The 20,274-nt window shown below is 39.4% G+C and overlaps 1 protein-coding gene across 22 annotated transcripts in view; it reads right to left on the bottom strand.

The window, feature by feature from the left end:
• Window positions 1-14,957, bottom strand: part of ebf3a (EBF transcription factor 3a) — a 95,160-nt gene extending 80,203 nt beyond the window's left edge. For all 22 annotated transcript variants that reach the window (XM_079851800.1, XM_079851821.1, XM_079851807.1 and 19 more), the window contains exons 1-6: window positions 12,034-14,957; window positions 11,628-11,784; window positions 11,241-11,304; window positions 10,920-10,975; window positions 8,408-8,481; window positions 6,820-6,888 (exon numbers count right to left, since the gene is read on the bottom strand). In XM_079851800.1, coding sequence (XP_079707926.1) covers window positions 6,820-6,888; window positions 8,408-8,481; window positions 10,920-10,975; window positions 11,241-11,304; window positions 11,628-11,784; window positions 12,034-12,167 — 554 coding nt within the window. In that variant the 5' untranslated portion in view covers window positions 12,168-14,957. The remainder of the gene's footprint in view (window positions 1-6,819; window positions 6,889-8,407; window positions 8,482-10,919; window positions 10,976-11,240; window positions 11,305-11,627; window positions 11,785-12,033) is intronic.
• Window positions 14,958-20,274: the final 5,317 nt, after the last annotated feature.

Here is a 20,274-nt window from a genome sequence, read left to right as displayed (position 1 = left end):
GGAAACGCACACACTGCCATTGCCAAGTGCTATTAGCATGTAGCGGCTAAATCAAGACCATTACTGTCTCTGCTCTAGTCTCTAGAAGAAAAGAGAAAAGAAAAAGTTGCTCAAAACAATGTGCCTTTTTTTTCTTACTTAGCCACCTGATGCCATCAAACCTGAATGTGCAAAATGATGTCATAGGCAGAGAGCATTTTTGATTGGTTAAATTACAGAGACAAGGTGATATCTCTTAGGTGGAAGAGAGAAAAAATCTGTTATTACACTTTTTTAAAAAAAACAAGGTTCCTAAATGGTTCTCTGCAGCACTTCAGAATGTTTTTCCACCCTATTTTTCACTAGACGGGTTTATAAAATGTAAAAGTCACTTTGGATAAAAGCATCTGTCAAATGTTTGAAAATGCGAATGTGGTTTGCTTTACTTATTTTCCTATTGTAATCAGGCTGCAAACATTGTTTGGAACCTTATTTTTAAAAGCGTACAACGATTATTTTTCAGATACGAAAGTGTTTATCTCTCTCCTTAGAGGACATTGTTGTGGAGAAGCCTGCTCTGGAGTTGTGTGCTGTCGGACATCTGCTAGGCCTTGACCCACTTCTACGTGCGAGCAATGTGTGGCAACGCTAAGGTTTGGCTTTTTGACCGCAGAGGCTGTTTCTCATTTTCTGTGTGAGTGTGAGCTGAGTGCTAGCTGCCAAGGGCAGGTTAAGCTCTCTGCTTCTCCCCTCCTGTAGATCTGGCATCCCTTCAGTTCCTCGCATAAAAGGTGGCAATCTTCATTAAAACCTCTTACAGACAACTGTCAGTTATTCACCGTTAGAAAGAGCCAGCTGTTCTCACTCTCTCTCTCTCTCTCTCTTGATCCCTCTAGTGAGACGGAAGTCACTAGTTCATAACAGAGGAGTTTAGAAGCGTAGTCGGTTCTGAAGAGTTTCAAGGTGACAGTGTCATCCACGCTGCACGCAAAGGCATTTTTGTATATCATTATGTCGAAGAGAGACAAAAGAGCAATTAACAAATAATTACAAAAGATTTTTGGTCTACATTTCAAACACGCCAGCATAAGGAGAACCTTAAGTATGCTAATGATAAATCATTTGCATACTAGAAAACACTTGCCTTTTTTCTTACCATTTTTTTAAAAAGAAAATCCTCAATTTATCAATGCAACATGGATTAATATTAAAATGGAAGAACATATTCAATTTAATTTATTGCACATAATGAAAGGCAGACTTGCCACTTTAGCAGCTCCAAATTTAATTGGAGTCGGCTTTTCCGACTAGGCCAGATATAACAACATTGGGTCAGCCAATAACATGATCTTGAGATGGAGCTATCTGTTTTTTTCCCACCCATGGCCAACAGGGGGAGTCTCTAAAACTTGTTTGAAAACAGTCATTATTTTTTTTATTCACTTTGCTGCCTCTAGTGGTGCAGAAATGACACTGCACCTTTGACTAATGCCCCACACGCATACATTACAACAGGAAAGAGCAAAAAAGACAGAATGTAACCAGCAATTATTCACTAAAAACCTGTGCAAGAAACATTTTACACAACCTACACCAAAGCAATACACTTGCAAACATCTTAGTATAGTCCTGTGTGACAGAAGGAACACTATTCTGAGTTATTTTCTTCTCGTAGTGGAGATCTACACTCTGCTTTCACTTTGGCCCATTGAAGGAAAAAACACAATCTCTCTCTCTTTCTCTCTCTCTGATGTTAGCAGAGGGTTTGCTGACTGTCTCATAAATAAGGAGTTGCTGTGCACACCTGTGTACCTGGAGCAGTGAGGCTGTTACCTGGCCAGAGATATATCTGCTGTCTGCAACCTCATTAATCAGGTCTAATGGAGCTCCGGCGCTCTCCTCCTCTCACACGTGTGTCTCTGTGAACATAAACACACATATACGTGCATGCACATCCTCCAAGACTGCCGTGGCTCTATTGTACAGTAGATACAAGGACTTTTCGAATAAAACATTCAAACGCACACACGGTCCGTTGAATGTCACCTGGACAAGGTAAGATATAAATAAATACAAATATTCCTCTCGTGGCTGGAGGCAAAAGCGGCAGTTCAAGTGTCCTCTACCACTCAGTCATAGGCCTGTTTTGCACATCCTGCGCAGTTTTATTTCTTATTAAACAGGGTGTTTGGGTGGGACATATCAGAGGGATCATCCTTTTATTTAAATAGCCTTTAGTTTACATCACAGCATGGTTTGCTGTTTGCTATTGCAAGTCAGAGTCACACAGTATTAGAGGGAGGGACATTCTCAGTCTAGAAAGCATTTGAGAGGACAACAATTTGGACAATGTCAGAAAAATGTGTAAAAATTTTACCTTTAGGGGTACAACAGGTTGTCGCTGGGACAGTGCCCTTAAAAGACAACGCCATATCTTGTCTAAAGGTGCATATTAGTACTTTAAAGTAGTAATATATACCCGTAAGGTACTACTTTAGCGGTAAATAAGGTACAAAGATGCTATTTAAGGGTACTGCGGTTGTAATCACACCCGAAAGGTGTGATTTTTGCACATTTTTTCCATAAGGGCTCAGACTGGTGCAATAAATCTGCTAAAAGTGATTTTTGTCTATGTTTTGGAGAATGCAGAAGGACTCAAATCTAAAAGACAAGGACTAAAGGTTAAACTCGGTGGTGTGTGCGAAACAGGCCTTTCTGCGAAGGAAAAAGACAGGCCGAGGAATTAACACTTAACACGGGCTTAATTACATCACGCAAGCGCCTGTGAAAACCTGCCATTCAAGTGCATTGGTAAATAAACCTCTCTTTACAGGTGATCCAAATGCGTCTCGCTCCAGACAGCCCTCTGTTCCAGCGCTGATATGTAATTAAAATCATCTCCAAAATTCTCCTCGACAGGACGGGCCCGAGCCAAAAATGTAAATGACATTAAGGGAGACAATGAATTGAATTTTGTTTAATGTCCCTTTTGCTGGTGCTAATTTACATAGCGCTTTTCCAACAAAAGCTCTGACCTTCTAAATGCTGGCATTTGCTCAGCTCCGAGAGAAGGCCTGTGTGTGGATGAGAGGGAGGAGGTCTTTTTAAGTAGCCTGGTCGGAGAAGATACAAACAAAAGGGCAAAAAAACGGAGGAACTATCTGTGTTGGTTTTTCAAGATTAAAAAAAAATCTGCAACAGGCCGAGTACGTACACAATTTTTTATTTATTTTTTCCCCCAGCATATTGGCTCAAGGAAGACCTAGCTAATAACCAAGCGTAATCCCTTCTGGAAAGGTCCTTCGGTATGAAAAAAATTAATGAGTGTTTAGCTAAATCAGCATCGGGACCCAAATATCATGCGGCCCGAACAGGTGCAAAAGCCTCAGCGAAATGAGCTACATAAACAGTCCTGCTACACAACTGTCTGACAAAAAAAGTCAATCTCATGAATTATTCAGTTGAGGGAGGGGGTTGTCTGTCAGAGGTCAGCATGTCTTGACCTTTCTGACAGGAAGTGAAAGGGAGATCGGTTGGCTAGGAAAACCCTCATCGCTCTTGAGTCGGAGAGGTATTATTAGTTCTCGGACTGATACGGGGGCGGTAAATGATCCAACGCCTCGCTCTTGACGTGTGTTCAAGACATCACCTACAAGAGTTCAGGATCTAGCTGTAGAACTCCTCATTTCTGATGCTCAATCTATCCTTCAAAAATTCAGATGAATAATCTATGGAGAAGCAGGGTCGGGTTGTGAAATATTTAAAGATCCATCGAGGTTGAAATTTTGTAACAGCTGTGAAATACAACCAAGTTTTTCTCATATTTGTATTTTTTTTCTTCTTCTTCTTCTTCTCCTCGTGAAGAACCTAAAGCTGCACTAAAGTCCAAGAGAAATAGTATAAACAGATGTCTGGCTTGACTACAGGAAAATAGGACACATTTGGAATGATAAGTCTCCTAAACTCCATTGAAAATGCCAGAAGCGAGCGGGTGCCAGTTATTGTCCGAGCCCGTGCCAACGAGCAGTATGCCTGGCCCATGTGCCATCTGGGAGAATGTGGCTGAAAACGTTATTGATAATGGATCACCAGATCTTCTGGTCACCATAGCCATGTTTAGCAGAACATTCTCTCCCTCTATCTGTCTGTCTATCTATCCTCAGTCCAACCCAGTTAAATGTATTGATCGTAATGCAACCGACCCTTTCTTGTCCGCTCACACAATTGCACTTTGGATCTACTTCCTGTGCACGCAAACGCTTGTTTATAAACGGTGACTGAGCATGCACATATCTTAGCTACGCATTAAACTCCCTCGTGTACTGTAACGTTCCCCTTTTTCCACAGAGACGAGAAAAAAGACGGACCTAACAAGACATTACCCCACAGGATTGGTTCTGTGATTACAAATTAGCTGTATATCATACACCCCACCTGCACGAACGCTTCAGTCATCTGAGGTTCGTGTTTCCGTGCGTTCCGGGCTCTCCCGGCCGCCTTGTTCTCCGAGCGTTGGATAAAATCATCTGTTCACAGTTGTGATATGCAGACAATGCAGTCGGCTAATGAAGTACATCTGCTTTTGTGATCTGACAGAACGGATCGGCCCTCTATGAAAATGATCCTCTCGAGTCTTTCAGACGCCTCACAATCAAAATGTGAGCTTTTTTATCCACTGTTTCAACCTACCACAATATCCCTCCTTTTTGCCCAGTATCAGAGCTTCTTTGCACTGTTCTCCTTTTCCTCTTTTACTAGTGTTACACATATTGTTCGCCAGATTGAAGCACAAAGCGCCAAGACATCCGATCCATCCACCTCTATTTAGCCACGACACAAAGCCGAGCAATTTATGGGAAGAGTCAATGCGGTAAATATCAGTGAAACCCTGTAGTGAAGTGTTCATGTTTTTCTTTAAAGGTAAATACATTGTATAAGCCACAGTTGGGAGAATCGACTCTGACTGCCTGAGACTCCTTTCAGGATCCACTAAAAGGAAGTGATATGTGTTTTATCTTCTGTTCAGAAAACCAAAACAAATCCTCCTCCACCTCGCCGGGACTCCTCTTTTTTTTTTTTTCCTCCCTCCCCCCTTCCAGCTTTTCTTTCTCTTGCGGTTGAGTTACAGTGAGTGCATGAATGTCTGTCCTGTAACTAATTACTGTTCGCACACTGTCAGAGCTCTTCAGCACGTCTGTTTGAACAAGCTAATCATTTAATGCAGAGATAACAAAGGTTACCGAGATTGATTCACACTCTTTGAGAGTGTTTACAGAAGAAAATGTAAGGAACTCATATTTCCCTCCAAAAAAGGTTAAATAGAGGCTCTGTTCAAAAATCTAGTGGGCTGCCTACATTGGTAACATTTTAGGGCATCACAGGCGCACGTCATTATGCTTTAGCATTTATGCTACCTTCTAAGATAACATATTTTGGGCAAATTCATGGAAAGGCAAATCCCAGAATGCAATAAATAAATATACTTAAGATTCATTTGAAATCAAAAAGTATGATTTTTACATTGTACTTACATTGTACTTACTCAAATAAGTACTGAGTAATATTAATTAACTACATGTAGCTACTATAGAGCTATGGTTAGCGTTCACTCACATTATTGTGTAGTACAGCAGGGTTTCCACTTCACGACCACATGACGTGAGAGCGGGAAATGCTCAGACCTCCAAACACGCAAGCACGGCCATAGCTTCAACACACAGGGCATGAGTCCTTTTTTCCGACGCTTCACACGCTTCATGCATGCTGACTGACAGCGGCAACTGGTCACTGCTATTTGATTACTAATAAGAAAGATGTTCCCTCTGTCAGATACCAAACATTCCCTGCTAAGCAAACAGCTATTTCAGCAAGTCAAACATTAGCATTGCTATCCACTGGTGGCGCATATTTCGTTCACGGCTTTACCCATCATCTAACCCTCCAGTCTAATTTCTCACTCAGTGGACAGACAAGTTTGTGATCGTGGGATAACTTTGCAACAGCTACGGCAAGAAAACAAGAGAGAGAGAGAGGCTCTTGCTGCTGGCAGCACTTGATGCTTATTCATGGCTCTTTACAGCAGATGGAAACAGAGAGACTCCTGGCTTTATAGAGCAAGGTAGGCTTGTTCTAGCTCACTAATCTCCAAGAGGCCCGGACTCGAGGAGCCAGCGCTCCCTGTCACATTTACCGTTTCAACCGCGAGTCCAAGAACTGCCCTGCCGTAATCCACGTACGTGCTGCCACTACAGGGATAATTGGACAAAAAGGAAGAAGTGCAAGTCTCGCCGAGTAAGTGTAACCTTCAGCCAGACTCACAAAGAGAAACATAAGCTGCAAAAAAAAAAGAAAGAACGTCAATTACCCACTCGGCGGGAGCCGGTGTGTTTGAACACGCTTTCCCTAATGTGATCAACATGCAACCGCCAACAGCCAGCCCAGAAACATTACTCATTTCCCACCGGCAGCACTACAGAGCGCAACGTAAAGACACCTTTTTGCCTCAAACATGTGCACGCTCGCAGACGCAACGTTCCTGCTCTGTTGCGGAACGCGGTCGTGCCACAAAGCCAGCGAGAGGCAGTGCACTGTTTACAGAGAACATAAGCAGAGCTGCTGTTAACAAATTAGGATGAAAGAGTTGTGAGTTTAAAACCAAACGCTCTCTAGATCGCAAGTCTCGAGGAAAGTGCTTCCCTGACAACTCACCAGCAATTACACGGTCCCCAAAGACACCCTCGGGTTTCCACATCAACACACCTGCACAACAACACAGGGCAAACCCAGGCCGGGACGCTGGGCCGCAGCGCCCTACACTCACAGAAGCAGACAGAGTCTTACCTGTCGATGATCACGGGATCTGAGGGCGTTTCGTTCCTGTTTCCGCAGCTTTTTTTGTCACAACACCGACTTGTGGAGAAGAACACAGGGAGAGAGAGAGAGAGAGAGAGAGAGAGAGAAGACAAGACATGAGATGAGATATGAGAGAATCAGCTAACAGCTTGCATGTGTCTTTGGTCTTCGAGCACCGTGTGTTTAGATTTATTCATCTGACACGCTCTCTCGTCCTCTTTTCTAGCTAACCGCGAGGTGTTTGGCGTAGGTTCTGGCAGAGCCTGATGGTGTTGGTGGCTGCGGTTCTCGCAGATGCGGGCGGCGGGTAAACACGGAGCCCGGCGCTGTGGCTGAAGGAGGGAAAACAGCATGTTTTTGGTGTTTGTCTTAGTGCTGAGAGGAGGAGAGGGGGTGCCAGGAGGCTGGGAGGGGGGGAAAGCTCTCTCTCAGCCCCAGCTTTTGTTTACCTCTAATTGTCAAGCTGTTGTGTCTGGAGAGGATGCAAGATGCCACCTTCAACCAGGATTTCTGTGGGGCACTTATTAATTACCAGCTCAAAAAGCCTCCATCAGTCTCCTACAATGTGCCAATGCCTCCATTTTGAGGCCCTGAAGATGCTTCCATTATGCTTTCTTTAATTAATGTTGGAATTACTGAGATAAAAAAAAAAAAAAAAAAAATTGTTATGCCTCTTGAATTTAAAGAAGCCCACTTGTATAATGGTTACATGTCTAAGTGAGCTAAATTAACACCATATGGTATGGAAAACATGTAAAGCTCCTTAAAGCTGACAGCTAAAGTGATTAAAGTATGTCTATGGACCTCTGCTTGGGACTCGAAAACGCATCTGTGCGGTTTGACGCACGCAACAGAGTGCGATGCGAGGAACTTTCTTTATCGGTAAATACGGCTCCGTAAACTCTCAAAAGTTTGAAGCGTTATTATCTTGAGCGCAGAAGGATGTGGCTTGACCTCTGAGCAAGCTTCTGATTCTTTTCCGATTTGGTGGGGAATTGAGTGCTTGCTTCCATACGTGTTGGGTTCTCTTCTAGTGCAGTTATTTTATTTAATGTCCATTTTACTTTTAAATTAACCGTCTGAGGCGCGCGCGTAAAAATCAGAACAGACAAAGTGGCGCACGGTCAAATTGCTGAGGATGAAAAGCCACTTTCCAAAAGGCCCGAGTACGCACACACGCGTCTGCATGTGTGTGTGTGTGAATTTCATTTCATCCTCTATAGTATTAAAAGTCCAGTGAGATCATTCGTAAATCCGATGTCACCAAATGATTCAGTCAAATTTGCGCTTTTGAAGTAGAACTTCTGAAACTCGCAGAGCAGGACGCAAAGCGAACCGTAAATCATTATGAATAAGCCGCCTGACAATTCTGAACATTTGGATTCTTTTCAGCGTATCCAGGCAGATCTATTCAGGGATTCATTGATTTTCTGTAAGGCTGATGCTCGGAGGCCTGGATAGGCCTACATCGTGTGCGTTACGCATTTATGAAAACATGACAAGACATTATGGCTGATAAAATACAATTATGCAGTCGAGTGTAATAGTTTATAATTATCTGAAAATATTTTCTTACCTGCACATAATTTCGTGTGTGAGAAGAACTCGGCACATTTCTGGGTTTTTGTCTTGTCCTTCATAAATAATAGCCTTGAAATAAAAGTAACAGTGAATATCTTCAAGAGGATTGCACACATTGTAAAATATAACAGTCAAAATATTAAATATAAAACTTAATTTCTCCATTAAAAAAAAAAAATTAATTGGACCTAATAAAATAAAATGTGGTTTATGGTACAAAGTTCAGGTTCATCAATTAAAAATTGACATGAGAAGGTGCGTAAATAAAATCCATTTAGCCCACATACATTGTTAAACAATGTTTTATCTGTAAACCAACACACATGCCCACATTCTAGATAGAGATAACCTTTGTGTTATTAATTTGCATAAATAAATATGATGTTTGAAATGAATATCAACACTTGGCCGGTCATTGCGATGACAAATTATACCACATGCATATCACTTTAGAAATGAAGAGTCGCATATGCTTCTGTTTAGATCTTTGCGCTATTTATTTGGGGAATGATAATAGAAATCACATAGTTGTCGCTTCTCCGACGCAGATGGCCGCGGTAAATAATACCCATAACCGTACACATCAACGCGGTTATAATCTGCAGATATTTAGGGGTAGAGTGCTAATGGGCAATCTGTTGTTTATTTTGAGCCGCTAACAATGATTTTTCTTTAGATAAAAAGCGGTGTCGGGGGGTACGCTTGAGTAATTTTTGAGCATTGGCTTTAACAGATGGCGTTTGGAGCTGTAGGTGCGCACGGGCCTTGGTGCTTTTTGCGCGTTCTGTCTCACTCTCTCTTTCTCTCTCTCCCTCCCTCCCTCCCTCCCTGTTTGCCCTGCTCCCGTTATGATGTACTGTGCAAGAGCGCACTCCAACGCGTCCTTCCGTGGGATCCGTGGGGCGCGTTGGAGTGCGCTCTTGCACAGTACATCATTGTAATAATAATAAAAATATATATTAAATAATATATAAATACACAAACAGTACTGTTGGTACATATAAATGTATGAAAATCCAAGCCCTGCTGTATATCTACACATTAAAGTGGAAAGAAAAAAAATGCAAGCTTAATGTGCGTAAACAAGCATGGAGCGAAAATAAATTGCATTAAAAAATATGAGAACTTATAATAAAGTATAGTCGCAATTAGGTCACTTTTGAATTTTAATTTGCCAACTGCATGCTAAATCAAGCGTTGGTTTCTAATTTTGATGTCATTAATTTTATTAATGAATTTTATTAGGTCATATCTAACAAACCGTCTAGAAATTGCAAATAACAAAACGAGCACTGGATTGAATTTATCAGACATTATTTGACGTATCCTTATTTTTCCACGCCTGCCTCTCACTAAAAATATACGGAAAACCATAAAGTGTCTGTTCAGCGCCATTGACTCTTTGATCATGTTCAGCTCCATTCAGAGGCGCCTCAGATAAAACCTTCATATTTTCTGTCCTGTGATGCCAAACGATGGATAAACTACAGATAACAAGAGCCTCAAAATCAAGCTAAAGATCCGCCCTGTTCTTTACTATGAGAGGCTGAAATGGACAATGGGAATGAGCTGAGAGTGATTTCAGAGAACATCAGAGCACAATATGAACTCAAGTGTCTGTCTCACGCCTGGAGCTTTATTTTTATGCCTTTAACCAGATCTGATTACATCACTACAAAAGTGCGTTTTCACGAGCGATATAAAAGACACACGAACATTTAGTAACTGAATGCCAATTTATAAATATTGCACTGCCAAATAAAAAAAAGTGCATTTTAAATTTTTATTTTATTTCATATGCTGTGGTGTAAAATTATTAAAATAATGTATGCATTATAAAAGTACACGCATATGAGCTATATATTGTCTCAGATTAATAAAAAAAAATAAGATTGAATAAAAACAACCTAATTGAGCGCAATACACATATATGGGTTTTGACTATTATGCTTTATATGCGAGGGTGAGACTATAATGTGGCTTATAAAATACTAATCCGCGTAAATTATAACACTTCAGGTTATTTGTGTCTTTATCAGAAAATATGTATATGTTTTTTTTATTTTAAATGCGTAATTTAAATGTAAACACATTTTTTGTGCCCCACACTATTTCATTAATCCGCAATGAATTATCAAGCAGTTACAAGAGAAGAAAAACGTGGTAATGTGATTCATATTAAATTAAATCCGCCAAATAACCTCCCCCCATTAATCAGAGCAACCCAAAATGAGCCACGGCTTTACATTAGTGTCCATGCAAATACATATAGCAAGTTAAAGCAGCAATATCAATAAATTGCACTGCATCTCCAATAAATGATATATATAAAGAAGATGTATTTGCTTATCCTGTATTTACTTCTAGAAACATGAACAATGTAGCCTAATGTAAAGCACGTGCAACAGAAACTTGCACACACACACACACACACACACACACACACACACACACAGATTATAAATATAAATACACAGATGCACGCAAGAGAAAAGAAAAGTTCTTACCTGTTTTGTCATGGAATCGATTAACCGAACATAAAGATCCTGTTCTGTTCTGACGCCTGTGGGAAATTATTTTTTGTTTTTCAATGTGGAAAAAGTCTGGTGTAAAAAACTATACAACGTTCCCTCGGAAAAAGAAAAAAAAATAGAAAGTATTCTTGAAATTCACTAATAAAAAAAAAAGATTTGCCATCTACTAGAATTACATTTGTGGAATAAACTGAACTACATTTTTAGTAAACTGAATGTAAGTCAATACGGCTCCATTGAGCGAATAAAACACTTGTAAATCTATCCCTGCTGAATAGAGAAATTTACACTTACCGTTGCTGTACAATAGTTGTAGTTTGTAATGTATCCCATTGTTAGTTTTTTCACTGTTAGGTTCCTGAAAATAAGCATTTGTTTGGGGTCAGATTGGCATTATTGGGCTGCTGAGAATTTAATTTTGATATATTTATGAAATGCATGCATTTTTGTCTGTATGCATGTACATATTTAAGCCTTAATCCAGCAACTCTATTTCAAGTTTGCTATTTTAGTAGAATAATTCCTGGCAATAATGTGTATAATGCATATCTATTTTTGTTTTGTTTTGTTATCTCTGTGATATCCATCAAAAGTGTTTTATGGCGCACGTGTTTCCAAAGATCTAGAGATGTGGAAGTTTTAAGGTGAAAATTCAGAGCTGTATTCCAGAGTGGCGCTTACTTTATCCTTTTCCACAAAGTCCACAAAAGCTGTCCTTTCGATCTCCACTGGCTGTCCCTGTCTGTCATAAAGCGCCAGGACGAAGTGGAAAAAATTGGATTTTCTGAGGTTGGATGGCGGTTGTTTCTCATAATGCGCCCGTGCCAGACCAACTCCACTGCGGGGAAAACAAGACACCAGTGTGGGTTAAAACAACAGGCGTACACACTTGAGATCTGGATAGATGTAGATAGAATGAAAACATGGGAGAATTCTTGATTTGTCACTTAAACTGTAATATGATGTAATGAACAGGGGAAAGCGGCGAAGAGGTGCATGGGGAGAGTGTAATTGATACATGGCATATTGGGGATTTAGGGGTCGATCTGAGAAATGCATTAAAAATCGGATGATTTGGCAAACGTACCTCTGGGCGGCCGTGTTCGCATCCACCACCCCAGCCGTGTGCATCCACGATCGGACCGAATTCATGCCACTGCCCAGCGGTTCCTCTTTCATAGTGGTCCCCCCTCTCGGTATATTTTCCTGAATCCCAAACATTAAAACAGTTCGCGTGCAACCCACTTCCAGCCAAAGAGATGAAATGAGAGTGTGAGCGAGGGCGCGTCGTTTCTCCAAGAAGCCCCTTCGGATAGCAGTAAGAGTTTGTTTGGGATTTGTCGAAAAGAGAAGAAGAAGAAGAAAAAAGCAGTCCCGACTCCTTCTTCAGTCCGTCCTGCGTTGGCACCACATGAACGATTCAGTGCGTAAAGATTCTCAAGCCTCTCCAGCAGCTTGTTTGGATAGATGAAGATCCTCCCGTGGAAGAAGCGAAACAACTCGCGCAAATAGCAGGGATATTAGAGTTGTTTTAATTCAGTTAAACATTTCTCGCAACTTTCTGTGGTTGTTGTTGCTGTTGATGAGGATGATGATGATGGTGATGATGCTCTTAGCTTGGTGGCATTCTATAACAACAGCATCAAAAAAGGCTTCGGGACACTGCTGAATCCACCACTTCTGGCTCCAAAAGACAAATAAACGCGTAAATGATCACCGTGGAGGTGTTCCCGGACACGGGAGAGGATGATGAGGGGCCTTTAGCGCGTCTTTGCAGAATGGATGGAAGCATACAAAACTCAACCCTCTATCCCCCAGGACTGGAACCTTTCCCGGGAGCCAAAAACTCCAGACCCACGGGATCCACGCTGTCAGAGGATGACGCGCACGGAGGCGTGGCCTTGCCCATACATGGAGAGGATTGAAGCTTCCTGTCGCTGGGCTTTAAGCTTGGACCGTGAGTACACACAAGACTAGAGTCGCTGCTGCTGCTGCTGCTGCTACTGCTTTTCCAGTGAACATCATGTCAAGTAATCATCAGAGAGGAACAAAAATGAATGATAACGAAAGCCCGCGAATAAAGCGCGGCGCGCAGGAACTATATATTCTGAGAAACTGCCATGCAAGTTTATAGAGTGCAAAAGGGGGGAGAAAAAAAAGGGCACTGACCACCCATCCGCTGCAACTGTTAGCCGGTTTCCAGAATAAAATTCTTACTGGGCCATCATCATCCTCATCATCATCACAATGACAGTGCCAAACGTCCCGGGCGCGTAATTGACTAAATCGATTCACTAGTTTCTCCTTTGATTACTCTGAAGTCAGGAATGTGTACTGGCATTTTAAGACTAGATGCTCCTTATAATAAACACCCTGGGCATCTGCATAATGGCGTAATGCGCGTCTTAAATTATGGGAACATTGACTGCTTGAATCTAACACACACAGTTTGCGTGCGTGGAGCGAAACGAGGCGATGTCAAACTCCTAGTCCTAGTGCGTACGCGCTTAATTTTGTAAATTATTACAGAATTACATCTGAAACTGTGAAAGGACTCGGGGGAAACATTGCGTCCACCCTCTCCTTCTATGCGCAAGAAGTAGGATGTCTTTTGTAATAAAAATATAATCATTTATCAGAACAATAAGGGTCATTTTTTCCTTCGTTTCGTAAGGTGCTCGTGATATTGGCAGCCAGTGCATGTATGTTAATATTTGAATTAATGGGCGAAAATGGAAGTCCGATGTTGGTTATCTGGGGACCCTGTGCGCTGGAGGGAGGGATGGATGGATGGATGGACGGAGAGAGGAGAAGAGAGATGTGTTTTACACAGCAATCTATTCTGCTAGTGTTGGGGGTTAATGACTATTGCCAAAGATAAGTGAATTATCAAAGCTGTTGCTCTTGCCTCGACTCAAAATCCATCACATTGCATCGTCGTCTAATTAAATACGTAAGTAATAAAATTATATTTTACGACAATTTAAGATTGATATGCTTTTTGTCTTTAATTCGCAATGACTTTGATCCATGCATACGCTGAATGCCTCTGTGAACTTTAATGTTAAATGGCACTCTAGGCAGCAAATGATTATTATTATTTTGTATCATTATTACACGTTTATCCTAATTACGAAACAGTTGTTTTTTGTTTCACGTGAAGTGTTCTTATAATTATTGTTATCAAAAAATGATAATTACGTGTGTGCTAATAAATGAATCTAAAGTATCCGTATACCTATTTGGCATGTGATATCTTTTTAATATGTTTCTTTTTTTTTTAATCAAATTTTTATTATTTTAATTATTTTTCCAAACCCTATTCTATCTATCTAACTCACCATAATAAATATTTCAGGTTTGCTAATTCTAGGCCTAATCTACAGTATCTCTAATACAGATTACACACCAAAGCGATTTCAATCTGATTACCAAATTAGGGTTTTAGTCTAAATCCCTTTAAATCTGATACTGTTGACTAGAGAAGTTCAACAATCCCATCGCGTAGGTAACGATCCCGTCCTAAAAAGGAGTTTTAAACCTTATTTGACAACAAATGCAGCTGCCCCTCTATTTTGGAAGATATTAGGCGAAAATGAATGCAAATCTGTGTTCAGAAGCCATCTGGCCGGAGACTGGAGAATCAGCTGCTCGCCTGAATCCATCTCGGCTCATTTCTGAGGCTCATCTGGAGCCCGGAGCCAAAGCGTGCAAAATGCGCTCTTTAATTCACCAACTTTCACTTTCACTCCTCGACGTTCGGAAATTAAGTGCGCGACAAATTTTATGACACCAAAAATCCGGTGTGTTTATTCTGAAACCGATTTAATTGCGTTTTGCATTTCGCAAGTGTCAGATGTCAGTTTTTGTTATGCAAAAAAAAAAAAAAATGTGCCAGATTAAAAGCGCATCTAAAATAATATTCAAAATATTCCGTGGAAAAAAAAAAAAAAAGAGTTTGTCAACACACAAAAAAAATATGATTGCAAGCATAATAGTAATAATAATAGGCTAATGAAAAAAAAAAATGATTTGTGTATTAAATATTTAGACCTTTAATATTATCTTTAATTGTTGACGATTATAGCTTCATCAGTTCCATGTTTTGGTTTATGGGTTCTTTTTTGAATTGTTTTAGAAAGCAATCTGTCTAAAAGAACCTTAAATATTCTACTATGACAAAAAGCTTTATTTTTCTCAAAAACTGAACGCTGCGGATTGAGCTCTATTCTGTCTGCCCATGTTAGATCTTATTTGGGGAGATGTACTAACCGAGCGCGCGGGACAAAGGAAAAGTTAGTCATGCAGAAGGTGTGTGTGGGTTTGAATAAGATTTGTTCGGCGTTGCCAAGACCTCCCGAAGAAACGACCCTCCTCCTTATTGTGTGTGAAGTGTTCCTTTTGTGTGAATTTACGGGGTGAGGCTCCAATGATCCCCAACAAATTTGCATTTAAATAGCGACATCAACCGATTCGCGTGCCACACACCAGTGGCTTTCCCAGATGTCAAGGCAAAGTCAGTCAGATGGCCAGTGCCCAGATGTCCCCTCCACGCATCATACCAGCGCACCACGACTTTCCTATTTGCATCTTTGCGCACGGCCAGATCTTCCAAAGCCCGTTTTTAATCTTAAAGGTCTGGAGCAGAATGACACCTGCAAAACTCCAGAGAAGCTAGAGAAGAGGCATGGCTATAGTCAAATTGCTTGGAGAGGGCCTGTCTGTCTCCAACATCACAGAAAAGCGTTGACATGTGCGTTCGGGCTGGTAATGGCATTGATACAAGAAATTAAATTAGCAGTGCTGAGATTCTGGGTTAAAGCATTGTGCGTAAAATCGGACAACTGACCACTCAGAGAGCACGCCATGTAGTGAAAGGCGTGAACCAGCTCATCATAACTAACGCAGAGCTGCTGAAAGATGATTTACCTTCGTACTATCAATCCAAGAGCTCAAGTTTCTGGGTTTAAAGCGCATCTGCCAGCTCCAGACTTCCCAGTTCATCACAATATGTTACAGAGGCTATTTTCGGGCTCTAGAGTGGAAGCAAACGAGAATCAACATTTCACATTTGCATGCTTTTAAAACCAAGTCCTCTTATGCTAAGACTCGAAAAAGAAAAGAAAAAAATATGTATTTATATATTATTTTTGTAATGGGTTTATCTAAAAGGGAATGTGAGAGAGAAAGAGAGAGAGAGAGAGAGAGAGGGAGAGAGAGATGGAAATCAAAGCAGCGTAAACGTCAGCGCATGACAAACAGGGAGAATCAATCATTCGTCTTTGCATTTTTAAACTGTTGCATATTTTCCCTTCGCCTTAATCATGACAACTAATTACATCGTTAATGATCAGAAAAGGGAAAAATGAGGGCAAATAAAATCTTGATGAATTATGTGCATTGCTATTAGTGTCAAGTCATCATTTCAGTTAACAGTTTATTATTGTTTCTTGCGCCATTATATAAAATTGTGCTTAAAAAGCGCAGATATTCCATAAAATCATGTTGGCTATTTTTTATTTATTTATTATTTTTTTTTTTTTTATAATGAAACAGCTACAAGATCATATATATTTTAATGTACCTTTTTCCATTGTGGATTTGTAGCGGGTTTAAATAAATAGACAAAGCAAATAGCATTAACTAATAAAAATACATAAATAATAAAATACATGAATAAATAATAAATTAATAGTAGAAACATAGCCAAACAATATGCTTAATCAATTACCTCGTCTAAAATACCATTAACAATATCTCGATCTCATTCTACCTCTTTATAAAGAATGATTTTTGAGCATCCGCCTAAATGAATAAAACGTGAAAATAAATGAATTTATTTTCCGGAGGAAACTGCAGGAGCTTTTGGCGGAGCAGCGTTTAATCTTCACGAGAAATTTGATAAAGAGCGCCTCCTTTCGACGCATCTGCGGAACAGCGTTTGAGATCACAGCACAATTAAACGGGGAAGAAGAGCTCGAATCAATAGCCTAATATCGATCAAACATGAGCCAATCAGTTTCTGATTTTCTTTTAAAGAGTGCCAGAATTTATCACGTGCATTGCAAACATCAAGATTGGAAGGACTAAACAAAAGTCTGATATAATTATCAAATGTATAAGGAACAATTTATAACCCTTATTTCGCCGATTAAAATGAAAAAATTCATGCAAAATAAATTACATTTACGTAAATGCACGCATTTAATTAATAAATATATGATGATGTAGCCTAGCTGTAGAACACATACAAAAAAAGCCAATAAAAGTATTGAAGACACGCTGTCGTTTCCAATACCTGCTGATGCTTTTATTTGAAGAAAAAAAATAAAATCTCCATATGCAGCAGGAACATACTGTACAGAAGCACAAAGTGCATGTGCTGCAAAATGCATGTGTTATTTGTGTGTGAAGCAGATCGTGCTGAGGGCACCTTCACTGTGAAAACAGGTTTCGATTAGGTAATTTTAGATATTGTAATTGGCTTTAATTAAACATGTATCGCGCTAATTAACTCAGATTTTTGCTCAGCCGCTGGGACTCTCGTGTCGGCTTTGATACAGTCGAGCAGATGTCCCAATACAACTCCAGTGACAATTACAAACTTCACTTCTCTGGAAACGACTTCAAACCTTATATGCAAGCCGGAAGACATTAAACAGGTCACCATTCCTATAGCCTATGTTCAAAAAAAAATTGTATTATTATTTATTTTATTTTTTTATTATAAGTAGGCTATACTTCTTTCATGCATCCTATCCTTATTCGATTCATTACGATTTTATGTTTCGAAACTGACATTTCAAAAACACTACACGAGACCAACTTGTCTTATAATATTTAAATTAATAGAAAAAACAATATGTATTATAATTATAGCGTTGTTTTATTATTGCTATTGTTACAATTAAATAAATAAAAATATGAAACAAAAAACACAATGATAATAAAAAATAATAGTATCAAAAGTTAAAATTATAATATAAATTATATTAATTTAAAATGGATAAAATGTAGGCTACTTATTAAATAACAACCGTAATAAAAATAACCACTATCAACCTAAAGTGCGTTCTTTGTGTGTCAGTGTAACAAAGATCGTGATTCACAGCTGATTTTAGATGAAAACAGCAGAACATGGGAAATGGGCTGGTTATGTCGAGGTTGCCATATAATAATTAGCATTTTCATTCTGCTGCTGAAATGAAGAGAGAGAGAGAGAGAGAGAGAGAGAGAGAGAGAGAGAGAGAGAGAGAGAGAGAGAGAGAGAGAGAGAGAGCCCGAGGCACAGCTCCAGGCAGCACCTATAGAAAGAAAAGAGCGGAGAGCCATTCTACACAATTAACATGTAAAATATCCAGTGGAAATGGGCTCTGAAAAGAGACGGAGCGGGTCAACTCCACCTCATTTCAGCAGATCCCGTAAACTCTCGTGATTACAAAGTTTACCGGAGTAATTAACGGCGCGGGGCCGTCAGCTGCACCTGCGCTCGGGGCCCTCCACACACACAGACAGTGATAGAGATTATTTCAACACTCTCGGTATTAAACAGCTCACCCTGCAATGAGTTTGTCACCAGCAGCAAGTCCTTCATGAGACGTGATTGACCTACTTTCTTCCAGTTATTTTCACAAATCAGACGCTCGTTGGGAGGTTGAACATCTGGTAACCGAGAGGAAGAGCCACCGGTCTGTCTATCCAGGCCTTTCCATAGGCGCTCGGTCACTAAGTTCTGCCCCTGTTGAGACGATCCCGGGCTTTCCCGGCACGGAAAGGACCATTATGTGGTGCCATTGCCCCACCTACAGGCCTGAAGGGTAAAAACAAACACCCTGCAGTCTGAGCCAGAGGTCAGAGGCTGCATCTGCTGGAGAATAGAATAGAATAGAATAGAATAGAATAGAATAGAATAGAATAGAATAGAATAGAATAGAATAGACGAGGAATAGAATATTTAAACAACAGAATATCCTGCACGTGTAATTGTTTATAGTCATTATGACCATTCATTTTTCCATTTAGATAATTTGCCTTCTACTTTTTTAATCTTTTTATTTTTTTTATTTTTTTTATCATATATTTATTAACTATTTAGAAAGGGCTTCTCTTTTACACCAGCAATGGCATTTGGAAAAATGGCATTCACATTTTTATTTTCTATAAAATAAGTTGTCTTAACATGTAATTATATATATATATATATATATATGAAGAGTTCAGATGCAAAAGCCTCTAAGTGCCATCTGAAATTTTCTTCTAATTTTTATCAACCTCGTATATTTAAGTTCAGTAATTTCACTTAAATGGCAATGAAGATTACCTATTAATACTGAACTTAAATATAGAAGCTTGATAAAAATGATCATTCAGTTTCAGATGGCACTTAGAGGCTTTTGCATCTGAACTCTTCATATATATATATATATATATATATATATATATATATATATATATATATATATATATATATATATATATATATATTATTCAAGTTGATTTCAATAATGAAATCACAATACATATTTCTGCCATGTATACATTTAAGTAAATGGTAACATGAAAGCAATTGTTTATAGGCATTATAACTATTAATTTTTCAATTAAGGTAATTTGCCATTTACCTTTTCATCTTTTTTCATTTATCTTATTAATTAAACTATTTATATCTATTTATTAAATTATTTAGGAAAGGCTTTCCTACTAAGGTAAAATGCAGTAACACACACACACACATCTATACAATATATATATATATATATATATATATATATATATATATATATATATATATATATATATATATATATATATATTTCACCTTTGCATGCAGAATGATTTAGGGACAAGTAACATTACATTTTAAAATGATGTTAAGTCAAGAACTGCACTATGGAGAGGTGGGTGTTGATGCTTAAAGCTACAGGATTACAGATGTTTCTTTAGGAAACACCAAACCAACATGTTACATTTTAGATTAAGCTGCCAAACACAGCAAAATCTCACTCAATTGCATGCTATGCTCACGTGTGTACGAGGCAAACCATGACGCAACGAGACTAGTAAATGTAGTCCACAATTTATCATTCGGAACTTCCTGCTATTTCCTGAGAGCACATCACCAAAACACTCCACATGACAGAGTCAAAAAGGTCAACGCTATGAAATGAAAACTACGGAGGAAAGAAATTGAAAATGTGAGAAATGACAACTCGTAGCACGAAGCGGGACTGTTAGTGACTGCCTTGCTGTATCAAAATGAAATTCCCCAGCTGCCAGCTCTAATAGGGAGGGTCAACAGGTCAAAGTTCACACAGCCCCTTATTGCTGT

The sequence above is a fragment of the Squalius cephalus genome (genome assembly GCF_949319135.1).
Source record: "Squalius cephalus genome assembly, chromosome: 19".
NCBI classification, from domain to species: Eukaryota; Metazoa; Chordata; class Actinopteri; order Cypriniformes; family Leuciscidae; genus Squalius; species Squalius cephalus.
The sequence above is the reverse complement of the archived record's forward strand: the minus strand, read 5'-3'. Positions and strand labels throughout refer to the sequence as shown.